Below are 25,362 nucleotides of genomic sequence, written 5' to 3' on the forward strand. Positions count from 1 at the left end.
AACAAACAAATGCACAAAAAAGGTAGCAACAACAGCAACAAAAACCAAGATACTAACTTCTGACAGATTTTTAGATCACTTTGATCTTTTAGTGTCTCTATGCCCCACCAATCTTGTTAAATCCTAGAACAACTTCCACTTAGGCCCTCCTTTTTGAGATCTAGCATCTCCCTCTTAAACCCATTATTTTTCTTGTAATTTCCTTAGTTAAGAACCCCATGCAGGGTGAGACAAGACAAAGCTGTACTGTGTATTTCCCCAGCATAATAAATACACTACAACCACTCTCCTTCAGAACCACCTCCATTGAGACCAAGATTTGAGATTGGGGAATGGATGAATACAAGGATGGCAAATTTCTTCACTCACCTGTTCAGATATTTAAGGTGCCATTGACAGCCCAGGATGGAAGACCATGAAGACCCAAGTGTCTGCACAAACACCCACCATCAGAGACCAGAAAGGGACAATGCTAACAAGTAAGGGGACAGTATTTTGGGGACTGTGAAGAAAGAAGACTTAATGCACCAGCTAGATGTCCCTGAAGGTGGAATAGGTCAGGGAAGGTGTGGCCAGACTGGTCAAGTTAATAAAAATGGCAGGAGTGGAAATGTGGATTACAGACAGGACGAAGTATGTGGAGATAGACAGATGTGGCATCACAGACATAGGGGACTGTGCAAATTCCAAAGGGGTGCTCATGTGACAAGATGAAGTGTGATGAGAGAGCCCCCTGGATCTGGGAAATGCAACATTATACCTGAAAAGGAAACAAAAGACTCCAAAGGTGAAAACAAGTCTAGTCCAGACTGTCTCTTGGGCCATCTGTCTGTTTACTTGCACACAGATCAGCACAACTGTAACACAGGAAGGGACAAGCAGGCATCAAATCTTGGAGAAAATGACTCCTGTCCACAAGTTAACTTCAGTTTTTAGACAGTCCGACTTCAGTTAGAGACTACCTTTGTATTCCAATGAATGACACACCCATCAGCATCGCACAGATTGGCTCTGCCACCACTACTGTGTATCATTCAAAGTAAATAATAACACCTGTAATTGTTTATAGCAAAAGGGTGCTTTTATTTTACATATCATTGGTACACAATACATAGAACTGCCTAAAGTCAAGCCTTAGGAAACACAACAGTTACACTTGAGATGGCCAAAGGCCAAGCCTACTTGCAGTCTCTCCATTAGGAGCAGATACCTACAGGGGCTCCAAAGACTAATCACTGCAGACAGGATGTAACAAATGGTCTTTACGTTGTAAGTGCTATCATTTTAAAATAAAAGCCCTTCAGTTATAGCAGACACTCTCTAAGCAGAACCCATTTTTGCTAGTCTACAAGTCTTTGAAATAATCGATGAACAGTTTAAATTCTCTACAGATGATTAAACATGTAATTAGATTATGGGGCAAGGGTACCTCATACATGCAATCAGATTATTTTAATCTTTAAATACAGAGTTTATATATAACTTATTTCTAGTTATATTGCCAAAATAATTTGCTAAACTAAAATAAATCCAATACAGTTGTTCAGAAAACATAATTCTAAGAGCATGCAATATCAATAATATTTTTACTTTTTATGTTCAACCAAAGTCCAGAACACAGGAAAGAGGCTTGTGACACAGAGACTGTTATACAACTCTGAGAGGAAAGAAATTTAACTTAATGTAAATCCTCTTATTGAGAAATACCTGCCTGGGTGTGGTATAGCTTGGTTTTAGAGCACTGGCCTAGTGCCCAGGCCCCAAATTCAATCCCCAGCACCAGAAAAAAAAAGGAAGGAAGGAAGAAGAGATGGTTGAAAAAAGAAAAGAGTCTACATGATATGGATCAAAGCTTCACAATGTTCGAGTCCTCAGAAGCTACAGGTGCTCACATTAGCATGGCGAGTTGTTATACTAATGCTCTCGCAGTTCTAACGTTGCATGAATTAATAACACCAAAGCCACACAAATCTGCTAAGGGTATCTTTCAGTCACTAGTCCCATAACAGAAACAGAAAAAATGACTTATGCTTAAGGAAGTAGGCCAATGAAGAAAAAAATACAATTTGGGCAATTCTCAAGGTAAAAAGATTTATTATTTTTTTTAACAAATTGCTTGGTATAGAAAGGCTACCCTTTTGTCAAAGAAGCAAGTTGTATGTTAGAACCTTGGGCTCTTATCTGTCTCCTGAGCTAGAAGATGCCTTTAAGCAAAATAAACTAAATAACATCCTAAATAGATAAAAAAAAGTGCACACACTAAAAACCAACATTCTAGTCTGCTTTACATCAACTTATTCCTCAACAATAAGATAAATGTTTCAAAGTGTAAACTGTTAATTAATGTAGAGGATAGGGATTGAAAGCCAAAATTTTTCTAATAAAGTAACTGGTCTTGAAACATGTACTTCCTGTAACTGGCTATTCTTCTAAGCTGAGCACATACATACAACAAAGCCTACCATTTGATATGTGCAAATCTGCATACCATGTAACTTTGGTTAAGACACATTTAGCTTCTTTCAGACACGTCATGGAAGCTACACAAATGATTATAAACATAATAATGAGGTAAGTTCAAAGTCTACTAGTGCAAAAAGCAAGCACTGCCCAAAGCAAAGCACGTAAATTAAATGAAGGCAGAGTAAAGCTCTCCTCATGGGAGCTGCTGGAATAACCAACCAGAGGTGCTCCTTGTAAACACTGCTTGGAAAGTACCCATTTAATGATTAAGGATTCATGTACCCAAAAAAGGTATTCTAACAACACCAGAGTAGTGCATTTATTTTATCTTTAGAGTTCAGAAACCACTCATGGGTCTAATAGTTTGCATATTTTCTTCAAGAGAAATTTAATTAGTGAGACACATTAATTACAAATACTGTAGTATAAAAATCCCAGTCTTTACAAAAATTATATATTAAAATATTCTATACACTTTAAGTTAGTAATGGCATATATATCAATTCTTCATAATTAGCTTCATCTTCACTGGGCATATGTAAAGTTGAAGGGCATAGCTACTCAGTTACCCTAAACTGGCATTGAGATTGTGTGGCAAAACAAGTTAGACCTGTGCTCTTGCAGTTATGGCAGCTCTCAGTCTGAAATGTCTTTTCCCAAGTTATTGCTCTGTACCTACTCATTCCCAAACTAAGAGGTTAAACTAGGAGACTTCAGAAGGTGTAAAGTAAGTGACCTGCAGTCGGATGGTCATGAATTATCTGTATCTCTAAGGTGATAAGGAGCCTGAATTGACTGTGTAATGCTTTTATTTCTGGTATAAAAAAGCGTATACAATTTTGAGGTAAAAATAATGCAAAAATAAAACATTTAGACCATTTACAAAAATCTTACAAATGTGAATAACATATTAAAAACCTGTGTCCTGTTAAGGTGACTCCCTCTTTCTTCAAGAGGAAGACCTATCCTTTGATTTTTAATGAAATGATGGAAAGCACAGTTAGAGCCAGTAAGACTGCTGACAAATGACAACGTTCAGGGAACCACTCAATTTCTAAGGAAAATACAAAATTTTAGAGCTGAAACAGAACCTTAACAGAAAACTCTTCTAACTCCCTTACCTGCTAGTGAAGAAATGAAGGGCCATTGAGACTAAGTGCTTTAGCTAAAGATATAGTCAGATATATTGGACATACACAAATCAAGAGACTATCCACTATCCTTTTCATATTTTGCTATGATTCTCAGAAATTAAAAAAAGTTCCTGAACTTGTCTTTCTCTTTCTTTTAACTTCTTAAGCTTGTGCTAACTATAAATAAAGGAATAAAATAGTTACTAAAGTTGTATCATAAATCCTATGCACTGGAAATAGCTGATAGAAGAGCGCTGCTCATGGATAAAGTCAGAGGGTACTCAGGCAGGGCATTTACAATGTGGAACACTCACCACAGAAAGGTGTACAACAGCCAGTTACTAGACTCCTCTTAGTAGCTGCAGGATGGCTGAGTTATGCAGCTGTTATAAAAGATAAGGGGAAATACACCTTACAGCTTTTATCTTTGTTTTGTTATTTTTTTCTTTGTAAGTAGCTTTATGGGTAAGGAAGAATCCATATACTAATTGTCAGTCTTTGCTTCTTTCTATTTTTATTTAGATCTAGAAGTGAGCAAATACATTTTAAGAACAACTTACAAACTCAAATTCATAACTGCTAGAAATACAGTCAGAGAATACTCTCAAAGAACAGGTCTTCATAACCAGTCACTAATAAATAACCATTACAACAGCTTTAATAGAAACAACTCAACTCAAAGGTGCCTTCTTATTGTTACCTTGAAGCCATCGAACTTGAGTGGCTGGTCCATAACCCTTTTCATTCTTTGCTGATATCCTGAATACAATGGCAGGTCTGGATGTGTAATCTATATGCGCGTTTGCAAGCTGCCCAGAAGTCACTGTACACGAGGTTTTAAGACCACAGTAAATTCTCATGAACACAAGCTGGCTTGGATTATCTTGCACCTGTGCTGTGCGGATAGCCAAGTACGCTGAGTATTCCAAAATATTTCCAGACGGTGAAGTTGGAGGCTCCCAGGAAAGGTGGATGCCTTCGACATTCTGGAGAAGAGCAAGAGACAGGTGGTTCTCTGGTGTCACAGATGGCGACTTTAGAGCTCAGAACCTTTCCTTCCTTCTCTCACTGCACTAGACATCAGAACTTTGACTGCTAAGACTTTACCCTACCCAGCTCTATGCTTTACACACACTTTCACAAAGTGAGGCTTAAATAGCCAGAATCTGCCTATTGTATCCCAAGAGGGGATTTTATTCCTTAACAAAATGCAAGAGTTATTATAAAATACAATGCAACTTCATATGTCCTAAAATTTAACTCTCCAAAATGAACTCTGGGTGATGGAAACAGGACAATACAATATTTCCAGTCCTGTGGTTTTATGCTGTAGTTCTACTTGCAATTTGGTACTGCAAAATACCATGCATGGCTACCAAAACATACTTTTAAACATTTAATCTGCCTCTCTGAGGTATCTTTCACAAGTGCTAGTAAGAACTTCGAAATCCAGAAGTTTTGAATCATTTGCATCACAACTCTTACTGGACCTGATAAATTACCTTGGAAATTCGGACTGTAGAAGGAGCTCCAGGAAAACCAGGGATACATGTTTTAAATTCACTGATTTTGCTGAAAGGGCCTATTCCACAACCATTGATTGCAGCAACTCTGAATTTATATACTGTTCCTGGGACAAGATCCTGTTTCTTAAGTAAACTGTAGTCAGGTACATCTGCATTTCCTGCCTAAAATGTAAGATAGATAGAAGTCAGAAAAAAAGGGTACATTTGTTATTTCAAGGTTATAATTATTCAACTTTTATTAAACAAAACTTCTTAAGAATGAGCTATATTTTATAGTTCCAATTCATGTATCTCCCTTTCTCACACAAAGAGTAAAACTCTCATACAGAACCCGTTAAGCCCTTCCTGATCATAGACTCAGATCCAAAGGGAAGGTGATTTGAACCTCTGCCTGTAAGGAGAAAGGCAAGGAAATTCTACACATGAGAGGAAGGAAAGAAAAAAAACCCAAAATCAGAGGTGATATCACAATAAACAAAATAACTCTTCATTTGTGAATTTAACAGGAAGAAGAATCTCAGACTTGCTGTCATATAATGGTCTCCTAGGAGCAATTTCCTTTAGAGACAGGTAAGCAAGTTTGGCAGAAAAGAAGTGACTAACACTGAATAATGTTAGAGAATGATATGCTCTTGTGTGCCAATACCTTAACATCTATACCTTTCAAACATTTTGTATCTATTCTTCATAACTATCAGCACATCTGCTGAGAGAGGGCCAGTGGGCCATCACACTTTCTGGAAACCTGATGATCTCTATTGTATAGGGGGGACACCAGGTCTCAGAGAGTTTAGACAACTGACTTGCCTCAGTTCACACTCAAGAATACTGGAACTAGAAATTCAAACTCATGTTTACTAGCTGCAGATTTTCCGCTCTTTGGTTCTTTAAGAAAAAGTAGGCAGCTAACATGTCTTTACAATGGATATATCCTTATATGGACATAGATTCATCTCCAGTCAGGAAATCTCTTTAGCCATAAAAGTAATGATTGTTTACCAGACTTTGTTTTTTAAATCAAGAATTGAAAATATTCAATGGGTGGTGGTGGAGCACACCTTTAATCCCAGCACTTGGGAGGCAGAGGCAGGCAGATCTCTTTGAGTTCCAGACCAGCCTGGTCTACAGAGAGAGAGTTCTAGGACAGCTAGAGCTAAGCAGAGAAGCCTGTCTGAAAAGCCAAAATAATAATAGTAGTAGTAGTAGTAGTAGTAGTAGTAGTAGTAGTAGTAGTAGTAGTAGTAGGAAGAAGAAGAAGAAGAAGAAGAAGAAGAAGAAGAAGAAGAAGAAGAAGAAGAAGAAGAAGAAGAAGAAGAAGAAGAAGTGAAAATATTCAATGTGGATGTGAGTGTGGGCTCTGCTCTGGCCCAACTCCAACCATGTCACCCCCCAATCCAAGAGCACATCAGAAAAATCATCCACCATGATCAAGTAGGCTTTATCCCAGGGATTCAGGGATGGTTCAACATACGAAAATCCATCAATGTAATCCACATAAAAAAAACTGAAAAAGAAAAACCACATGATCATCTGACTAGATGCTGAAAAGGCCTTTGACAATTTTTTTTTTTTTTTTTGGTTTTTCGAGACAGGGTTTCCCTGTGGCTTTGGAGGCTGTCCTGGAACTAGCTCTTGTAGAACAGGCTGGTCTCGAACTCACAGAGGTCTGCCTGCCTCTGCCTCCCAAGTGCTGGGATTAAAGGCGTGCGCCACCACCGCCCGGCTGCCTTTGACAAAATATAACACCCTTTCATGATAAAGGTCTTGGAGAGATCAGAGGTAACAGGAACATACCTAAACATAATAAAACCAATATACAGCAAACCAACAGCCAACATAAACTAAATGGAGAGGAACTCAAAGCTATTCCTCTAAAATCTGGACCAAGACAAGGCTGTCCATTCTCTCCATATCTCTTCAATATTGTACTTGAAGCTCTACCTAGAGCAGTAAGACAACAAAAGGAGATCAAGGGGATACAAATTGGAAAAGAAGAAGTCAAACTTTCACTATTTGCAGATGATATGATAGTTTAAATAAGTGACTTGAAAAACTCTACCAGGCGCTGGGCACACACCTTTAATCCCAGCACTTGGGAGGCAGAGGCAGGCGGATCTCTGTGAGTTCAAGGCCAGCCTGGTCTCCAGAGCGAGTGCCAGGATAGACTCCAAAGCTACACAGAGAAACCCTGTCTCCAAACACAAAAAGAAAAGCAAAGAAAAACTCTACCAGGGAACTCCTACAGCTGCTAAACACCTTCAGCAAAGTGGCAATTTACAAGATTAACTAAAAAAAAAAAAAAATCAATACCCCTACTATATACAGAAGATAAATGTGCTGAGAAAGAAATCAGAGAAACATCACCCTTTACAATAGCCATAAACAACATAAAATATCTTGGGGTAACACTAAGCAAACAATTGAAAGTACTGTATAGCAAGAACTTTGAGTCTTTAAAGAAAGAAATTAAAGAAGATACCAGAAAATGGAAAGCTCTCCCATGTTCTTGGATAGGTAGGATCAACATAGTAAAAATGGCAATCTTGCCAAAAGCAATCTACAGATTCAATGCAATCCTCATCAAAATCCCAACACAATTCTTCACAGACCTTGAAAGAACAATACTCAACTTTACATGTAAAATAAAAAAAAAAAACCCAGGTTAGCCAAAACAAACCTGTACAATAAAGGAACTTCCGGAGGCATCACCATCCCTGACTTCAAGCTTTATTATAGAGCTATAGTCCTGAAAACAGGTTGGGGTTGGCACAAACATAGAGGAATAGACCAATGGAATTGAATTGAAAACCCTGCTATTAACCCACACACCTACAAACACCTGATTTTTGACAAAGAAGCTAAAACTATACAATGAAAAAAAGAAAGCATTTTCAACAAATAGTGCTGGCATAACTGGATGCTGACATGTAGAAGACTGCAGATAGATCCATATCTATTGTCATGCATAAAACTTAAGTCAAAATGGATCAAAGACCTCAACCAAAATCCAGACACCCTGAACCTCTCAGAAGAAAAAGTGGGAGGTACCCTTCAATGAACTGGTACAGGAGACTGCTTCCTGAACATAACACCAGTAGCACAGACACTGACACTGACAATTAATAAATGGGACCTCCTGAAACTGAGAAGCTTCTGTAAGGCAAAGGACACAGTCAACAAGACAAAACAGCAGCCCGCATAATGGGAAAAGATCTTCATTAACCTCACATCTGACAGAGGGATGATTTCCAAAATATACAATAAACTCAAGAAGCTAACCACGAAAACACCAAACAATTCAATTAAAAAGTAGGGTACAGAACTAAATAGAGAATTCTCAATAGACGAATCTAAAATGGCTAAAAGACACTTAAGAAAGTGCTCAACATCCTTAGCCATAAGGGAAATGCAACTCAAAACAACTCTGAGATACCATCTTACACCAGCCAGATGTAAATAAAATAAAATAAAAAATAAAAATAAAAAATACCAATGACAGTTTATGCTGGAGAGGATGTGGAGAAAGAGGAACACTCCTCCATTGGTGGTGGGAGTGCAAACATGGAAGACCACTTTGGAAATTAGTATGGCAGTTTCTCAGAAAAATGGGAATCAGTCTACCTCAAGATCCAGCAATTCCTCTCTTGGGCATATACCCAAAGAATGCACAGTCATACAGCAAGGACATATGTTCATAGCAGCGTTGTTTTTAATAGCCAGAAACTGGAAACAACCTAGATGCCCCTCAACCAAAGAATGGATGGAGAAAATGTGGTACATAAAAAACAATGAAATCTTGAAATTTGAAGGCAAATGGATGGAACTGGAAGAAAACACCCTGAGTGAGGTAACCCAATCGCAGAAAGACAAACATGGTATGTACTTACTCATATATGGACATTAGACTTAGAGCAAAGAACTACCAGCCTACGATCCACACCACCAGAGAAACTAGGAAACAAGGAGGACCCTAAGAGAAAAAATATATGGTTCCCCCAGAGAAGGGGAAAGGGACAAGAACCCCTGAGCAAACTTGGAGGAGGGGAGGAGGGAGGTAGGAAAAACAGAAGGGGAGAAGAGGAGGAGGAGGGGGAAACAAGAGGGATCAGGAAGACTGAGACAGGAGAGGAATAGAGGAGATGCCTTGATAGAGGGAGCCAGTATAGGTTTAAAGCAATGTCTGGCACTATCGAAATGTTCAGGGATCCACAGGGATGACCCCAACTAAGAATCTAGGTAGTGGTGGAGAGGCTGCCTTTGATGCCCTTCCCCTATAATCAGATTGATGACTACCTTGGTTGCCATTCCTAGAGCCTTCATCCAGTAGCTGACTGAAGCAGAAGCAGGCACCCACAGCTAAACACTGAGCCATAATCCTGGAATCCAGTTGTAGAGAAGGAGGAGGGATGAGCAAAGGAGCCAAGACCGTGCTGGAGAAACCCACACAAACAGCTGAACTGACCTAGTGAGAGCACAGAGACCCTATTTGTAAAGCTGGGGAACCAGTATTGGACCGAACCAAGCCCTCTGAATGTGGGTGCCAGCTAGGAGGCCTGGGCAGTCTATGGGACCTCTTACAGTGGAGCCAGTGTTTATCCCTAAAGCACAAATGAACTTTGGGAGCCCATTCCCTATGGAAGGATACTTTTACAGGCCAGATACATGAAAAAGGGCCTAGGCTCTCCCCTAAATGATGTGACAGACTTTGATGATTCCCCCAGTGGAAGGCCTCACTATCCTTGGGGAGTAAGTGGGGGGTGGGTTGGGAGGGCTGGTGGGGGGCATGGGAGGATGGGAGGGCGAGGGAATGGGGGATTGATATGTAAAATAAGATTGTTTCTAAAATAAAGAAAAGAAACTATCCAATGTGAAAAAAGAGGAAACGATGCCAAAAGTTTTACTAGAGAAACTAAACTGGGTGGGGGTGGGTGGGGGTGGGGGTGGGGTGGTGTGGTGTGTGTGTGTGTGTGTGTGTGTGTGTGTGTGTGTGTGTGTGATATAGGTTGGTTGGGGTACCCCTTATCTGAAATAATTGGGCACAGCATTTTTTTTTAGAGAGACAGACTCTCACTATGTAGCTCTAGTTGTCCTGAAACTCACTATGTAGACCAAGCTGGCCTCAAACTCACAGAGATCTGCCTGCCTCTGCCTGATGAGTGCTGGAATTAAAGATGTGTGCCACCATGCCCAGCCTGAAGCAAGTTTTTTCTTTTGTGTCTGTATTTTTGTTTGTTTGTTTTTGTTTTTTCTGAGATGGTTTCGGTGTGGCCCTGGCTGTCCTAGAACTCACCTGGCTGTCCTGGAACTCAGAGATCTGCCTCCTGAATGCTGGGATTAAAGGTGTATGCCACCACCATCTGGCAAAATACTTTTTAAAGGAAATATTTGTGCTGTATTTACAAAAGCAGCATTAAATAATGTTGGATTACACATACAGAACTATGGATAATATGCTGTAGAAAGATCCCAATTTCATTCCTTCAAATGACCTTCAGTTAGAACAAATAATCTCATTTTCAAGGTTTATAATTCACTTTTTGTATATTTAGCTTGCTTTTTGAAATGCTAAGAATTGTAGCCAAACTTACACACATGCTAGATATGCATTCTGTTACAGTTATATATTCAGCCCTCAAAATGTAGAAAATCACCAAGAATTACCTTTGACATACTTTGTTTTCCTTTTGGTAGCAAATAAAACTGGCTCACCAAAGCGGTATTGTTTTTAAAAATTCCCACATCGCACCATTGTTGTTCTGTTTTCAAAATGGCCACTGGATTTGAAGGTGTCTCTTTCTAATTTTAGAGAAAGGAAAAATTATGAAGACCTTATTGATGTAGAAATGTCAATAATCCCATACAGTGATCTACAAGTGTGTACATGGGTGAACAGCACACATTACCAGCTCATAATGAACAAGGTCTTAACAGACTAGGCCACTGACAATGGAATGGGGATGCTAATTAAACACAGGGTATAACAGGGACTCTCTGCTAGGAGTTTGCGACTATTAACCTGGGTGTAGTTAGCATCCTTCCCAATCAGTGGCAGGTTAAAATGCCAGCTGTTGTATAGAACACTGCCATTTCAGAGACTCTCAGAAAGTGTAGTCCCTTTAGAGAAATGCTAGTATCTGCTCCAAAAGTAACAGGTAGAGAGCTCTATTCCAAGCTGGCCTTTTCTCTAGATTCAAAACCAACAAGCAGAGATGCAGTGATCTTTGTATTTGAAATACCTGTGCTCCTTCAAACCTAAAAGGGGAAAAATAATGTTCAAAACTAAAATGCAATTTGAATATACTTCAATATATACTCAAAAGAGGAGTAGATTAAACTGTTTTGCATTTCTTTTCTCTGCTTTAAAAACAGATCTTCTCAGTTGAGCAGCAGTGGCACACACCTTTAATCCCAGCACTCGGGAGGTAGAGGCAGGCAGATAGCAGTGTTGAGGCCAGCCTGGTCTACAAAGCTATACAGAGAGACCCTGTCTCAGAAATACAAAACAAACAAACAAAAACCAGACCTTCTCTGACTTAAAGCTCCTCTCAGTGGAGAGGAGCTACCTTTTTAAAACCATCTTCTTAGAAATGGGACACTGTTTCTAGAAGTTCAACACAAATGTACGCTTCAGTTATTTATTTCTGACTTCAAGACACAGCAGCAGAGGTGCACACCCATCCCTCTCGAGTGGCTTTTGTTATTCAGGCTAGCACACAGGACAAAAGTCAACTAACTACAAGAGTCTTTAAAGGCTAGGGACACCTAAAGCTGTAAAAACTTAAATGGCTTTGATGAAGCACCTGGCTCCAACTGAAATAACAAACACAATTGTGACTAGTACATCATATAACAGATTCAAAAGGAAAATCTTTCCATTTACTAATCCTTCCCTGAGAAGAGACTACAAACACAGACTTAACGTTCTGGAAGTGAGCACCAATGGAAGAAGGAAAATACATGATCAAAATCCCAAAATGAAAAAAAAAATTATGGAAAATTCTTAAAGATCCTAAAAGACAAGCAAGGAATCAAAATAATCACAGCCATAAAGTGAAATGACCGTTGTTTTAACCCTAAAACAGTATGTATGATCCTCATATCTATCTAATTAAGGCAATACTGGTTGTCTGATTCTTGGGCTAGCCTACATGTCAATGTATTACAGCAATGTTCTGTTGTGCTCCTGTGAAGTAATTACCCAAGTACTTCTGTTCCACAACATATTCTTTAACCAGTAATTTGATTTACATTAATTCACACAAATGTATGTTCATTTAAACACACATAAAATAGAAAAAGCATGGAGAAGAATGTCAAAACTATCTGTGGCCTCACATCCCACAGATAGTCACCTAGCAGTTGAGGATGCATTGTGAGTTGGTGTGCTGAGAGTGTAAGATGTGTGTATTGTATGGTTTACGAGTAGACAAAATCTGCATTATTGCAGCCATCTTTTTCACTAACTGTGTCATAGACACTTCCTACTCATCCACTCAATCAATTCCTCACTACATGAGACCTGAGAGCCTTTTATTTAAACACACAAACTCATCTATAACATGCATCACCACCAGATCATATACTTACAGAAAATGGCGTTGATGCAACATGCACCTCTACACGGCTGATCTTAGTTGCAGGCAGAGCACATATTTCATCAACTGAAAACCAAACCATCAGTTAAGTATTAAATAGTCACACAGACATATTAAAACACAGTTTGTAAATATATGGGTATTTAATGTCACCAAACACTTAAACATAGTCTGTATTATGTGTATTTTACCATGATTAAAAGAACCAAAAGACTGGGGAGCTGGAGAGATATCTCAATCAGTTCAATCCCAGAATCTCTCTTTCTCTCTCTCTCTCTCTCTCTCTCTCTCTCTCTCTCTCTCTCTCTCTGTCTCACACACACACACACACACACACACACACCAAAAAGTCAAAGAAAAAAAACTTTTATATATTTTTTTATAAATTTTACCTTATATATATATTTTATATATTTTACCTTAACTGCCTCATGATTTGCTCCACAGTGGAATACAATTTCCATCTATATCGGTAACTCTGATGATTTATAATAAAGCATAAATGGCTGAAAATACAGTATGTGAAACATGTTCCAAACTTAGATTTGGTACTGAATGTTGTTAGTGAGGTCTTATCTTTAGCAACTGTCCCATTTGTGCTGGATGATTCAGTTTTAACGGTCTACTGGGCTACCATTGTTTGCATGCTGGAAACAGCACTGGAGAACACAGTTTTTTTTGAGAATTATTGTCATTAGGTCCAGGCAACTACTCAGGACACATACATATGCTGAGGTTGCTGCTTTTGCTGTCAATGTTTTGGTGCTTTCAGTTTTCAAAGTCACAAACATGAGCAGTGCACACAGTACTAATATGGATTAACCACTGGGTAGAAAATGTTTAGAAGGTGTACTGGAACTGCCATGGACATCTAACATCTCAGCTCCCCTCTCCACTCTAAATCATGACTTTGTTTGCTACTACACTACAGATCAAATGACTTTGTCACTCAGTTTTGGGGTGGGGGGTGGGTTTCTTCAGTGCTCTGCCTTCTCCTGCCTAAACTGGAGCTGCATTTATGACCCTGTCCATTTTGTCTTCTTTCCCATTGTAGAAGAAAAACAGTGGTGCCTATGAGTTACAGTCATTCAGCCCACAATACTGAAGGCTCCTATAGGAGCCTATTGTGTTTACTTCTCTGACAGAGAAGGAAAACAGGGTTCATGCTGCACAAACTTCTTCAGCTGGTAAACATACATATACCAAGAGTCAAACTATAATGCCCACCAAAAAGGAAAAGACAAAAATAACAAACAAACAAGCAATCCACCCTCAACATTTATCTTTTCCTAAGCTAAGGGCCTCCTTTCTCACTCTCTCCAGCTGGGTTACCTTCTTCAGAAATTTTTCTATCAGGTGTTAAGCTGAGTGTCCTTCTCTTTGTATACCCTATGCTGTAAACACTAGTCACGAATCACTCACCAGTCAAGCACATATGTCCCAGGCACAGTACTGGCTGTTGGGAATCTAGCAGTGAGCACGTCAACAAGGCCTCTGCTCTTGTGAACTTATATTTTAGATAATTTCTACATTTGTATACATAGCTGAGAACTGCTTCCTAGACTCCACATCCACATATTAAACAGCCCAGTATGTTCCTCAAGTACCCTGGTTAAGCTCAGAGTAGAGTATTCTTCCTAAGGTGTTCTTGTTCCTGCATCTTCATTTTGATGAAAATCAGCATCCGTTCTGAGGTTCAACTAAAGCAGTCTTACTTGACTTGCTTTTTTTCTCTCATAACCAACCAGCTGCCACGTTTACTCACTATACCTTTCTAAGAGCCTCTTCACTGTCTTTTTCTGCTCTCTCTTACCCACTGTTTTGTCTTTATGCACATCTGTTTGAGGGTACTAAAGAAGCCCTACCCAGTCTTTCAATTATTTCCTAAAATGTCTCTTTCTCTGGTCAGGGGAAACAAATCTGACCCTATCACTCCTTTCCTCCTGAAAACATAGACTGGCAGGTCTTGCAGTCTATAAAGAATGTCCTAGCCGGGCGTTGGTGAAGCACACCTTTAATCTCAGCACTTGGGAGGCAGATGCAGGGGGATCTCTATGAGTTCAAGGCCAGCCTGGTCTATAGATGGAATTCCAGGACATCTTCCAAAGCAATACAGAGAAGCCCTGTCTCAAAAACAAAACAAAACAAAACAAAAATGTCCTGAGGCTGAGCAGCCCGCCCAGCCCCTCACAGAGTGTCTATGATGGGTCAGCCACCTTCATCCTCTGCCTTTACTATTTGCTCAGTACCAATTTTACTGAAGATTTGTAAATCTCAAGCTCAAGTTTGCTTTCAGTATATAAAACTTCTTTGTAAGACAGAAAACTACAAATAAGAAAGTTTAAATTGGAAGTTTAGGATCAAGCTTATCTATACCAAGCAATAACTTTATATCAAGAAAGTCAGTGACCCTGTCAGATGTAGTGATTCCAGCACCTGGAAGGGTGAAGCAGGAGAATCACTAGGAGCTCAAAGCCAGATAGTCTGGAATACAGCATGAGACTATCTCAAAAGAAAAATAAAATAAAAGCCCAGTGGTGGTGTTGCACACTTTAATCCCAGCACTCAGGAGGCAGAGGCAGGCAGATCTCTGAGTTTGAGACCAGCCTGGTCTTCAGAGATAGTTCCTGGACAGATGGGGCCACACAGAGAAACACTGTCTTGGAAAACAAACAAACAAACAAACAAAAACCAGAAAAAACAAACAAGAAAAAGGGAAGGAAAATCAACAAAAGTGCTTCTTTTGTGTAAGAGCAAGAAGAATAGCATAGGAAATAATCTTTCTACACAATTTTTTCTACTCTTCAAAACAGACATCAAAAGAATGTTTATTCCCTTATATTTGAATCCTTGAACAATTAGATTTAGGACAGCTATCACAATCTTAAAATTAAAAAGCTAAATTTCTATTCTAAGGATATACCAAAATAAAATTTATAAAATAATTCCAGACGATAGTGGATATCCTTCTGCATGCTGTGAATATGTTTCTCTTATTGGTTGATGAATAAAACTGTTTTGGCCAATGAACAAACAGGATTTAGCCAGGTAGGAAATCCAAACATGGATAGTGAAAGGTGGTAGGTGGAGTCAAAGAGACTCCATGGAGCTGCTGAAAAAGCAAGAAGCTCAGACATCACCAGTAAGCCAAGAGCATGTGGAAATACACAGATTAACAGAAATGGGTTGATAATTAAGAGAGAGCTGGCCAATAAGGAGCCTGAGCCATCAGCCAAACAGTTTATCATTAATATAAGCCTCTATGTGTTTATTTTGGACTAAATGGTTGTGGGACCAGGCAGAACATAAACTTCTGTCTATATTCAGATATTGAAATCACAAGCAATACCTGATATATATCTCAATGGCATCTGAATACTCAAATATAACCTGGGCATGATGGATCATGCCTACAAACTCAACATTTTATAGGCTGAGGCAGAAAGATTGCCACAAATTTGGTTCAGCCCAGGCTACAACAGTGAGTTCCAGACTAGAATGGGCTCCAAATTGAGATCCTGTTTAAAAAACCAAAAATATAAAAAACTAAAAAGCAAAATACAGCAGAACATTCAAATAAGAAAACCACCAGCCGGGTGGTGGTGGTGCACGCCTTTAATCCCAGCACTCAGGAGGCAGAGGCAGGATCTCTGTGAATTTGAGGCCAGCCTGGTCTCCAGAGCGAGTGCCAGGATAGGCTCCAAAGCTACTCAGAGAAACCCTGTCTCGAAAACCAAAAGAAAAAAGAAAAAGAAAAAGAAACCCACCAAATTAAGTGCTCTCTTGTGAACTCAAGTGATCAATGAACAGTTCCCATAACTGAGTCACCTTAATCCAGATACCTGCTGTTTAGTAAACACAACTGTTTACTAAATGACAACCACTCAGCAAGCACAGCTCTCAGAATTTTGAAATAGGAATAAAATGAACAAATAACCTCATATATTTAAAAAGTGACAGAAACAAAATACAAGGAAAGTCACACTGACCACACTGACCAAAATCCATGTCAACAAGAATTTCCCCAACTGCCTGGGTAGTGGTGACACAGGCCTTTAATTTCAGTACTTGGGAGGCAGAGGCAGACGGATCTCTGTGGGTTTGAGGCCAGCCTGATCTACAAAGCAAATTCCAGGACAGCCAGGACTGTTACACAGAGAAACCCTGTCTCGAAACACAAAACACACACACACAAGAATTTCCCTGACTGAAATTTCATACTTACAATTTATCAATGAGGTTCACTATGAAGAAAATGACCAAAACCATGTAATATAAGTATTTGCCTTTAATCCCAGCACTTTAGAGTCAGAGGCAGTTGGAGCTCTGTTAGGCCAACCAAAACAACACAGTAAGACCTGGTCTCAAAGCGTGCACACACACACACACACACACACACACACACACACACACACACACACACACACACACACACACACCACCACCACCACCACCACCACCACCACCACCACCACCACCACCACCACCACCACCACCACCATCATAGTGTAACATCTACTTTTTCAATAACTCTAGAATTCCCTATCAATGTTATAAAGGTTTAATTTTATTTAAAATGTAACCTTATACCTTCATTCTTCCACAGCATATCCGTCACACAACTGTTATTATTAGAAGCATTAGGTGCCAAAGGTGAATGTAAACCAGCATTAGAATCTGTTGCTCTGAAATCTGGTTTGCTTTTCACTGAAGTTCCCTTCATGGCTGTGTGTTCAGTTTTTGCACTGTTTACTGTATCACTAACCTACAAGGAATAAAACAGTTCATCATAGCAAGTAGTGTTCAATAAAATAGAAATACTTTTAAAAAAGAAGCAAGCCAAGTAATTTACAAGTACATTTGAGAAAGTAAATTCAACAATGGGGAGTGGTGGTGCACACCTGTAATTCCAGGTAATTTGAGAGATGGGGCAGAAAACTCCAGTGCTCTAGGCTAGCCTAGGCTAGGAAATAAGACTCTCAAATCAACAACAGAAACAAATTTACCAAAATGCAAAACATTTAAAATTACATCCCTAATTTTTATAATCATTCTTTAACCTGGTATCTTTAAGATTTTTTAAACTTAATTTCCTTGCTTCAAAGATTATATTTTTACTCTAGCTGTTTCAAAAATACTTATGTAATGCAGGTGAGGTCATGAAAACTGCTTACTTTACAGAGTTTTTGTTAACATTTTTTTTTTGGTAGAGACAGGCTTTCTCTGTGTAGTCCTGGCTGTCCTGGAACTCGATTTGTAGACCCAGCTGGCCTCAAATCCCAGAGATCCACCTGCCTCTACTTCCCAGGTGCTGGGGTTAAAGGTGTGTGCCACCACTGCCTGCGTTAACAATTTTAATTGATTGTGTGCATACATAATGTGAGAGGGTGCACAGGTGCCATGATACCCATGAGGTCAGAGGACAACTTTATGGAGTCGGTTTTTCCTGCTCTTATGTGGGTCCCAAGGACTGGACTCTGGTGGTCAGGCTTGCCTACCAAGTTCTTGACTCACTGAACCATTTTGTTAGTCAATTTTGTTACTCAATTTCTAAAAACAAACTAGACACATAGCAGAAAGAGTTGATGATTCCTAAAAGAAAAATTTCAGCAAATGAATAATTCTGTATGACTGAATTTTACATATGATGATTCAACATACTACATGTCTATACTATTTACTATTAAACATTTGATCACACATCTAGGAAGATCTGCTGAGCCTGGTGGTCTAGATATGTGATTCTGGATGCTTGGGAGGCTGGGGCAGAGAAGATGGGGTCCAGTGAAGAGAAGAGGAAAGAGGAAGGGAAGGAGAGAGGAGGGGGAGAGACAGGGATTTTATTAATGACATTTTAATTTATCTTCCTAAATATACTATAATGAACACATTTAAACTGTATGGAGGTTCAACTTATCAATGACATACATCATCAATTATATAGCCATGGACCCATAAAAATGTCCTGCCTTGGAGATGCAGAGATCCACAGCCAAGCACCAGACTGAGCTGTGGGAGTTGAGTCAAAGAAGGGAGGAGAGATTATATAAGCAAGGGGGTCAAGATCATAAGGGGGGAAGGGAGAAGGGAGAGAGAGAAGGGGGTAAGAGGGGGGCACAGAGACAGCTGACCTGAGCTACTGGGAGCCCAACAGCTAGGGAACCTGCACTGGACCGAACGAGGCCCTCTGCATGTGGATGGAGATTGTGTAGCTTGGTAGATTTGCGAGGACCCTGGCAGTGGGACCAGGATCTGTCCCTGGTACTTGAGCTGGATTTTGGAGCCCATTCCCTATGGTGGGATGCCTTGCTCAACCTTGAAGCATCGGGGAGGGGCTTGGTCCTGTCTCAACTTAACGTGCCAGGCTTTGTTAACTCCTCATGGGTGGCCTTACCCTTTCTGAAGAGTGGATGGGAGGTGGGTTGGGGGGAGGTATGGGGAGGCGGGAGGGGGAACTGTTGTTGGTATGCAAAATGAATTTAAAAATTAAAAAAAAAATTACCTGTCTTTCTTCAAATACTCCAGTGTTGCTGTTGTTTTACTCGTGTGTGTGTGTGTGTGTGTGTGTGTGTGTGTGTGTGTGTGTGTGTGTGTGTGTTGTGTGTGTACTTATACTCATTAAGCCACCTTACTGGCCTCTAGATATTTGATTTCTTTTTAAATTGCTGCTGAGTTGCTGACCTGGATTTTACAGAAACCATTACATGAATTTTGGCTCACAAAGAATTAGGACAGAATTTTTAACAATGTATGGTATGGATCTAAACATACTTTGCCATTATGTCTACATTATTTATGTGTAGTGGTGTTCTCAGCATTTATAATAATAAAATCAAAATAGCCATCAATTTTCAAAAACATTGAAGATGTTCTAAATCCTCCAGTTAAGAAAGTACAAACCATCTCATTAGTATGCAAATTTGCTTTCTCTTTAATAATGGTAAGATTGTATATATACCAAATAACTATTTTAAAAGTGGTTTCTTGCCAGGTGTTGGTGGCGCACGCCTTTAATCCCAGCACTTGGGAGGCAGAGGCAGGCAGAGCTCTGTGAGTTCAAGGCCAGCCTGATCTCCAGATCGAATGCCAAGACAGGCTCCAAAGCTACACAGAGAAACCCTGTCTCCTGTCTCGTAAAACCAAAAAAAAAAAAAAAAAAAAAAAAAGTCCTTTCTCAGTCTGGGGAGATGCACAAACATGAGGACCCAAATAAAAACATTCGAAAAAAGCTGCATTATGGTGGTGTATGCCTGTGACCCCAGTGCTGGGGAGGTGGAGACAGGAGGATCCCTGGGGTTTGTGGCCAGCCAGTCCAGCTGGATTCACAAGACCTAGGTTCAGGGAAATTCCATCTTGACATACAGTACAGTGATTGAGGAGGATACCTTGTGTTGACCTCTTGCGTATGTGATCTTGCATAAAAATGTATACTTGCACACACACACAATATACTTTTCTATGAATATTAGCAAATATTCTTTTGTACACTTATTTTATATACCTACATATTGGATTATACAAAATTTTCTTGGGCAAAAAAAAAAAGGGTTGTGAGTTGAAAAAGCCTAGGAGGCCCTGGACTATAGCATGAAGGGTTCCAGGACACAAAAAAAGAAATTGCTTTAGATGTTGGAATTGTATTATGAATTATTACAGGAAAGGAAAAAAAAACTAAAAAAGGGAGGCAGTTAAAGGCAGGAAAAGCAAAGTTGTTTGTGAAGGAATAATACTAACAGCACACTACGTGGCTCATCTACGGACACCTCATCATCCTAACACAAACAATTAAGTTCATCTCCACTAAAAATATTTCAAGGCTGGAGAGGAGTATAAAATGGGGAAGGGGTATCATCAAATCTTCACCTTCCATTATTTTTTCTGTATGTGTATGTTCATTCATGTGAACATGTCTGCCCATGTGTGTGGAGACCAGAGGACACCTCGGCAGCAATTCTTCAGGAATGCTGTCACCTTGTTTTTGAGACAAGAGTCCCCCACCGGCCTAGAATTTGAGGACGGCTTGGTGGGCTGGCCAGCAGGCCCTGAGAACCCTCCTGTCCCTTCCTCCTAGTACTGGGATTTCAAGCACTCACCACCACTCCCAGTTTCCTCACCTTCTTATTGAAGACAGGTGATCAAAGGCTAGAAAGTAAAGGCACAGCAAAATAAGGATTTTATTTATTGTTGTTCTTTTGCTTTTTTTTTTTTTTTTTTTTTTTTGAGACAAGAGTCTCACTATGCAGCTCTGGTTGTCCTGGAACTTAACATGAAGACCAGGCTGGCCTCAAACTCAGAGAGCTCTTACTGCCTCTGCTTCCCAAATGCTGGGCTACCACACTCAGGATTTCATTCAAGAGTGCATAGTTAAGATATTAATAGAAAGCTAGAATGGTTAAAGGAGGTTTTTTTTGTAGAAGATCTAAGAGCAGGAGAGGCAAGGCAGTCACCCACTGTCTTCTCACAAACCATGTGGTACCATTCAGCTTATGATATACATACACATGTATAATATACAATACTCATGACACATGTACACATATAATGTAATGTAGTTTGTCTTCTAAAACAGGCTACTCAGAAACTCTATGAGCAAAATGTGCACTCTCTCCTTCCTGGACAACTACAGTTCATACTCTTGGCCCTCAGTCATGCTCACAACAGGACTGTATCTCATCGCTTCCCACGTACAGGTTCCACTGATATCAACAGTAGTTTCCCGTATGAAAATAATGAATTTTAATAAGCTGAGCCATTAGTGTCCACAAATAATTACCATGTCCACCTTCATAAGGAACAAGTGAACTCACACAAGTTGTTCAGTTTAGCTACTGATAGTCTTTGGTAAATGAAATAATTAAACATGCAAATATACTTAAATTATATTTTAAAGATTCAGAATAAATATGTGTGACATCTAAGAATATCACAACATAAACATACAATACTACTTTTTGTTGGTTGAGACAAGGGTTTTGGGTAGTTGAGGTTGGCTCTGAACTCAACAGTATAGCTGAGTCTGCCTTGATCCTCTGGACCTCCTGGCTCCACCTCCGAACAGCTGGGACTACAAACATGCACCACCATGCCTGGCTCCTTAAGATCAATTCAAATAGAATAGCATCCAATGCTATATTCAATGAAACTAGGCTTCTTTTCAACAAGGTCTTTCAATTCAGGCTTCTGTCATAGTAAGTCTCTGGAACCTTTTTTCTCCTTTTATTTTTGTGATGCTAGAGACAGATCCAGGGTCTCGTGTATGCTAACAAGAACTCTACTGCTGAGCCTCACCCCCAGCCCCGGGAAACTGGGCTGCCTGGACATCTCAGAGATGATCCTCAAATGAAGCCAGGAGTAATGACCCTTATTCAGAATAAAATGCAAAAACCCTCAATAAGAACTAGGACTAAAGCCATAAATATTCATTTGTCACCACAGATGCTTCAACTTACACTGTTATGAAGGATGCTATTACTGCCTTGTCTGTGAGGGTCCATCCTGCCTCCTGTAGGAATGAAAAAGTTCACACTGATATGCTCTTAATTAGCATCCATCAAATATGTTGTAAATAGTTTTAAATTTACATATTAAAGATTAAAATATCATCTTTATCCAAGTTTATTTGCTTTCTTAATAGTTTATTTAATAGCTGCTTTAGACTGTAACAAATTTTGTTACTTTCCAAGGGCCTGTTCAGTTAAAAACACTTTTGAAAACCAGTGAAATATTTCTGAAAGCTAATTAAAAACATGTCTGGAACTCAAGTGCTACAGACTATAAAAGTACACAGAATGAGCTGGAGGACAACACTCTGCACCTTTCTGAGCTCTGCTACAACAGTGAGACAGCCAGGCTTCAGAGCTGACGCTCAGGAGAGCTGGCTCGCCAGGTACATACCAGGACATGTTAAAATTCATGCATTTTCCTGAACCTAGCATCATCCCAGGGCTTCCTGCAGTATGTTTTTAGAACACACATGAGCAGACATGCATTCTTTAAGCATGACACTTAAGTTACCTAGCATATTTGGTGCTGCCGAAGAATCAGGTGGTACAGCTTGGTATGGCAAGTCAGTATTCAACTGCAAAAGATAGCCTTCAACCGTCGGCACTTCATCCCACTTGACATGGAAAGAGTTGGTAGTAGCTTTGATCAACTGGACTTGTGATGGTGCTGGCGGTTTCTCTAAAGAAGAATATTTATATAGTGCCTTTAGTTTCACATGCAACAATAATTTACCAACAGTTTTGGTAGATAGGAGCTTAGAAAACACCAGCAATGAACACTGCACCTATGTACTGCATATACTTAAACAAAGATAGTTAGTCAAATAGTTTGAAGCTCTGATTTAATTACTACCAAATACCACACTACTCGTGTCATTAGAATCAGAAGGCTGATGGGTCTGCCCTGAACATGCCTCATCGTGCCTAAAAGGCTGAGGGGGAGAGTGGGTGCTCTACAACTATTACTTTGTTGTTTTACTTTAGAAATTTTATTTTTTTTAATTTAAAAAACTAATTTTAAACCAACAGCATACTTGCTAAAAAAAAACTGCTGTTAGCAAAGATTACTTGAATATATTTTGGAAAAATACGAAGTTTTAATACCCCTTTAACAATAATCAGTATACCCAAAATATATAACATTGGTATAAAATATTGCTAACATTTCCACAAGTAACAGATCTTTAAGATTTGATATTATAGCCAGGTGGTGGTTGCGCGTGCCTTTAATCCTAGCACTCGGGAGGCAGAGGCAGGCGAATCTCTGAGTTCCAGGCTAGCCTGGTGTACAGAGTGAGTTCCAGGACAGCCAGAGCTACACAGAGAAATCCTGTCTTGAAAAACAAACCAAAAAAGATCTGAGATTATGTATTTTATGACAAATCTTCTATGTACAGTCCAATCTTCTGTGTATACTTAGAATGACAGTGTGCTTCACAGTGCAGAGGAAGTATGTTCCTAGCTTTGGACAGTTAGCTAAGAAAATTCATCTTATTGATTTGCTCAGCTGTCCAAAGCAAGTCCTTTTTTTTTTTTTTTTTTTTTTTTTTTTTTTTTTTTTTTTTTTTTTGGTTTTTCGAGACAGGGTTTCTCTGTGTAGCTTTGGAGCCTATCCTGGCATTCACTCTGGAGACCAGGCTGGCCTCAAACTCACAGAGATACGCCTGCCTCTGCCTCCCGAGTGCTGGGATTAGAAGCGTGCGCCACCAATGCCCGGCTAAACTATCTCTTTAAAATATTTTTTAAAGTATTTTCTTTTTTTTTAAAGATTTTATTTATTTATTATGTATACAACATTCTGCTTCCATGTATATCTGCACACCAGAAGAGGGCACCAGATCTCATAACGGATGGTTGTGAGCCACCATGTGGTTGCTCAGGACCTCTGGAAGAGCAGTCAGTGCTCTTAACCTCTGAGCCATTTCTCCAGCCCAAAAATATTTTTATAATTATTTTATGTATGAAGGTGTTTTGCTTTCATGTATGTCTGTGCATCATGTGCACGTCTGGTGCACAGAGGCCAGGAGGTGTTGGATCCCCTGGAATTGGAGTTACAGATGGTTATGAGGCACCATGTGGGTGCTTCAAATTTTGCCCTGGTCCTCTGGAAGGCCCTTGTATCTTAACTGCTAAGTCATCTCCCCAGCCTCAAATGTATCTTTTTACTGAGGGTCAGGAACATATGGCCAAGAGGCCATAGCCAGTCCAATCCTGTTTCCTAAACTAGTTACTTTATTTTGCCTAGGGTTGCTTTCATGCTTCAAGGTGAGTTAGGAGACCAGATGGCCCAGTTCCTTCAACAATTTCCATGACCTCTTCCACCATCCCTTTAACAATCCAAGCTGTTTATACCTCTCCAAGTAAGGCAACTCATGCCTGAATAAAAGCAAACATTTGGAAAAGTCTGGGATATAGACCAAACAGATATTAAGGTAGAAGACATGGAGGGAATCTTTTAAAATGTAAATCCTGAAATAATTTTCTATACAACTGGACTTAAAAGGCCCACTGAGAACTCCACACAAGAAATTAGAAACAGACATCCAGGGTTGAAGAGCTGGCTAGAGAACACCAGCTGTTCTTCCAGGCCCGAGTATACTCTCCAGCACATGCATCAGGTGAGGCACAACCATCTGTAGCTCACACTCCAGGGCATCAGATGCCTCTGGCTTCTTCTCAAGGCACCTGCACTCACTTGCACATACTAAAATTTAGACATACATACCTACAAATAATTAAAAATAATCAAAACAAAACCTCCTTTAAAAAAAGCCAAACAAACATGCAAGCAAGGAGAATGGTGGCACATACCTAATGCAGGAGGGCTATATATTTGAGGCCTCTTGGGCTATTTTGGAAGATTCTGTCTAAATAAACAAACAGAAACAAACCACCAGCTTCATAAAATTTAAAAATTGCAGGAAAAAAATTCTAAAAGCTTCTAGAGGCAGGGGGAGAGGAAAATATCATGTTGAAAAGAACTGAAACCTGGAAAATGTAAGAAAATCAACTCAAGTCACAGGCATAGGTACTTTTCATAAGGACTCCAGTGACTCAGGAAATAAAACAATTCTCATAAATAGAACTGCATGAAATTTAATTTCTGCACAGCAAAGGAAAGTGTTAACGAGTAAAGAGGTTG

At 39.6% G+C, this 25,362-nt stretch overlaps 1 protein-coding gene across 1 annotated transcript in view; it reads right to left on the bottom strand.

The window, feature by feature from the left end:
- Window positions 1-1,059: 1,059 nt before the first annotated feature.
- Window positions 1,060-25,362, bottom strand: part of Hcfc2 (host cell factor C2) — a 35,643-nt gene continuing 11,340 nt past the window's right edge. The window contains exons 8-14 of the mRNA XM_027392534.2: window positions 22,732-22,899; window positions 22,167-22,219; window positions 17,308-17,482; window positions 12,710-12,783; window positions 10,784-10,918; window positions 5,099-5,284; window positions 1,060-4,582 (exon numbers count right to left, since the gene is read on the bottom strand). Of these exons, the coding sequence (XP_027248335.1) occupies window positions 4,268-4,582; window positions 5,099-5,284; window positions 10,784-10,918; window positions 12,710-12,783; window positions 17,308-17,482; window positions 22,167-22,219; window positions 22,732-22,899 (1,106 nt within the window). The 3' untranslated portion in view covers window positions 1,060-4,267. The remainder of the gene's footprint in view (window positions 4,583-5,098; window positions 5,285-10,783; window positions 10,919-12,709; window positions 12,784-17,307; window positions 17,483-22,166; window positions 22,220-22,731; window positions 22,900-25,362) is intronic.

This window comes from Cricetulus griseus, assembly GCF_003668045.3.
Source record: "Cricetulus griseus strain 17A/GY chromosome 1 unlocalized genomic scaffold, alternate assembly CriGri-PICRH-1.0 chr1_0, whole genome shotgun sequence".
In the NCBI taxonomy this organism is placed as follows: domain Eukaryota; kingdom Metazoa; phylum Chordata; class Mammalia; order Rodentia; family Cricetidae; genus Cricetulus; species Cricetulus griseus.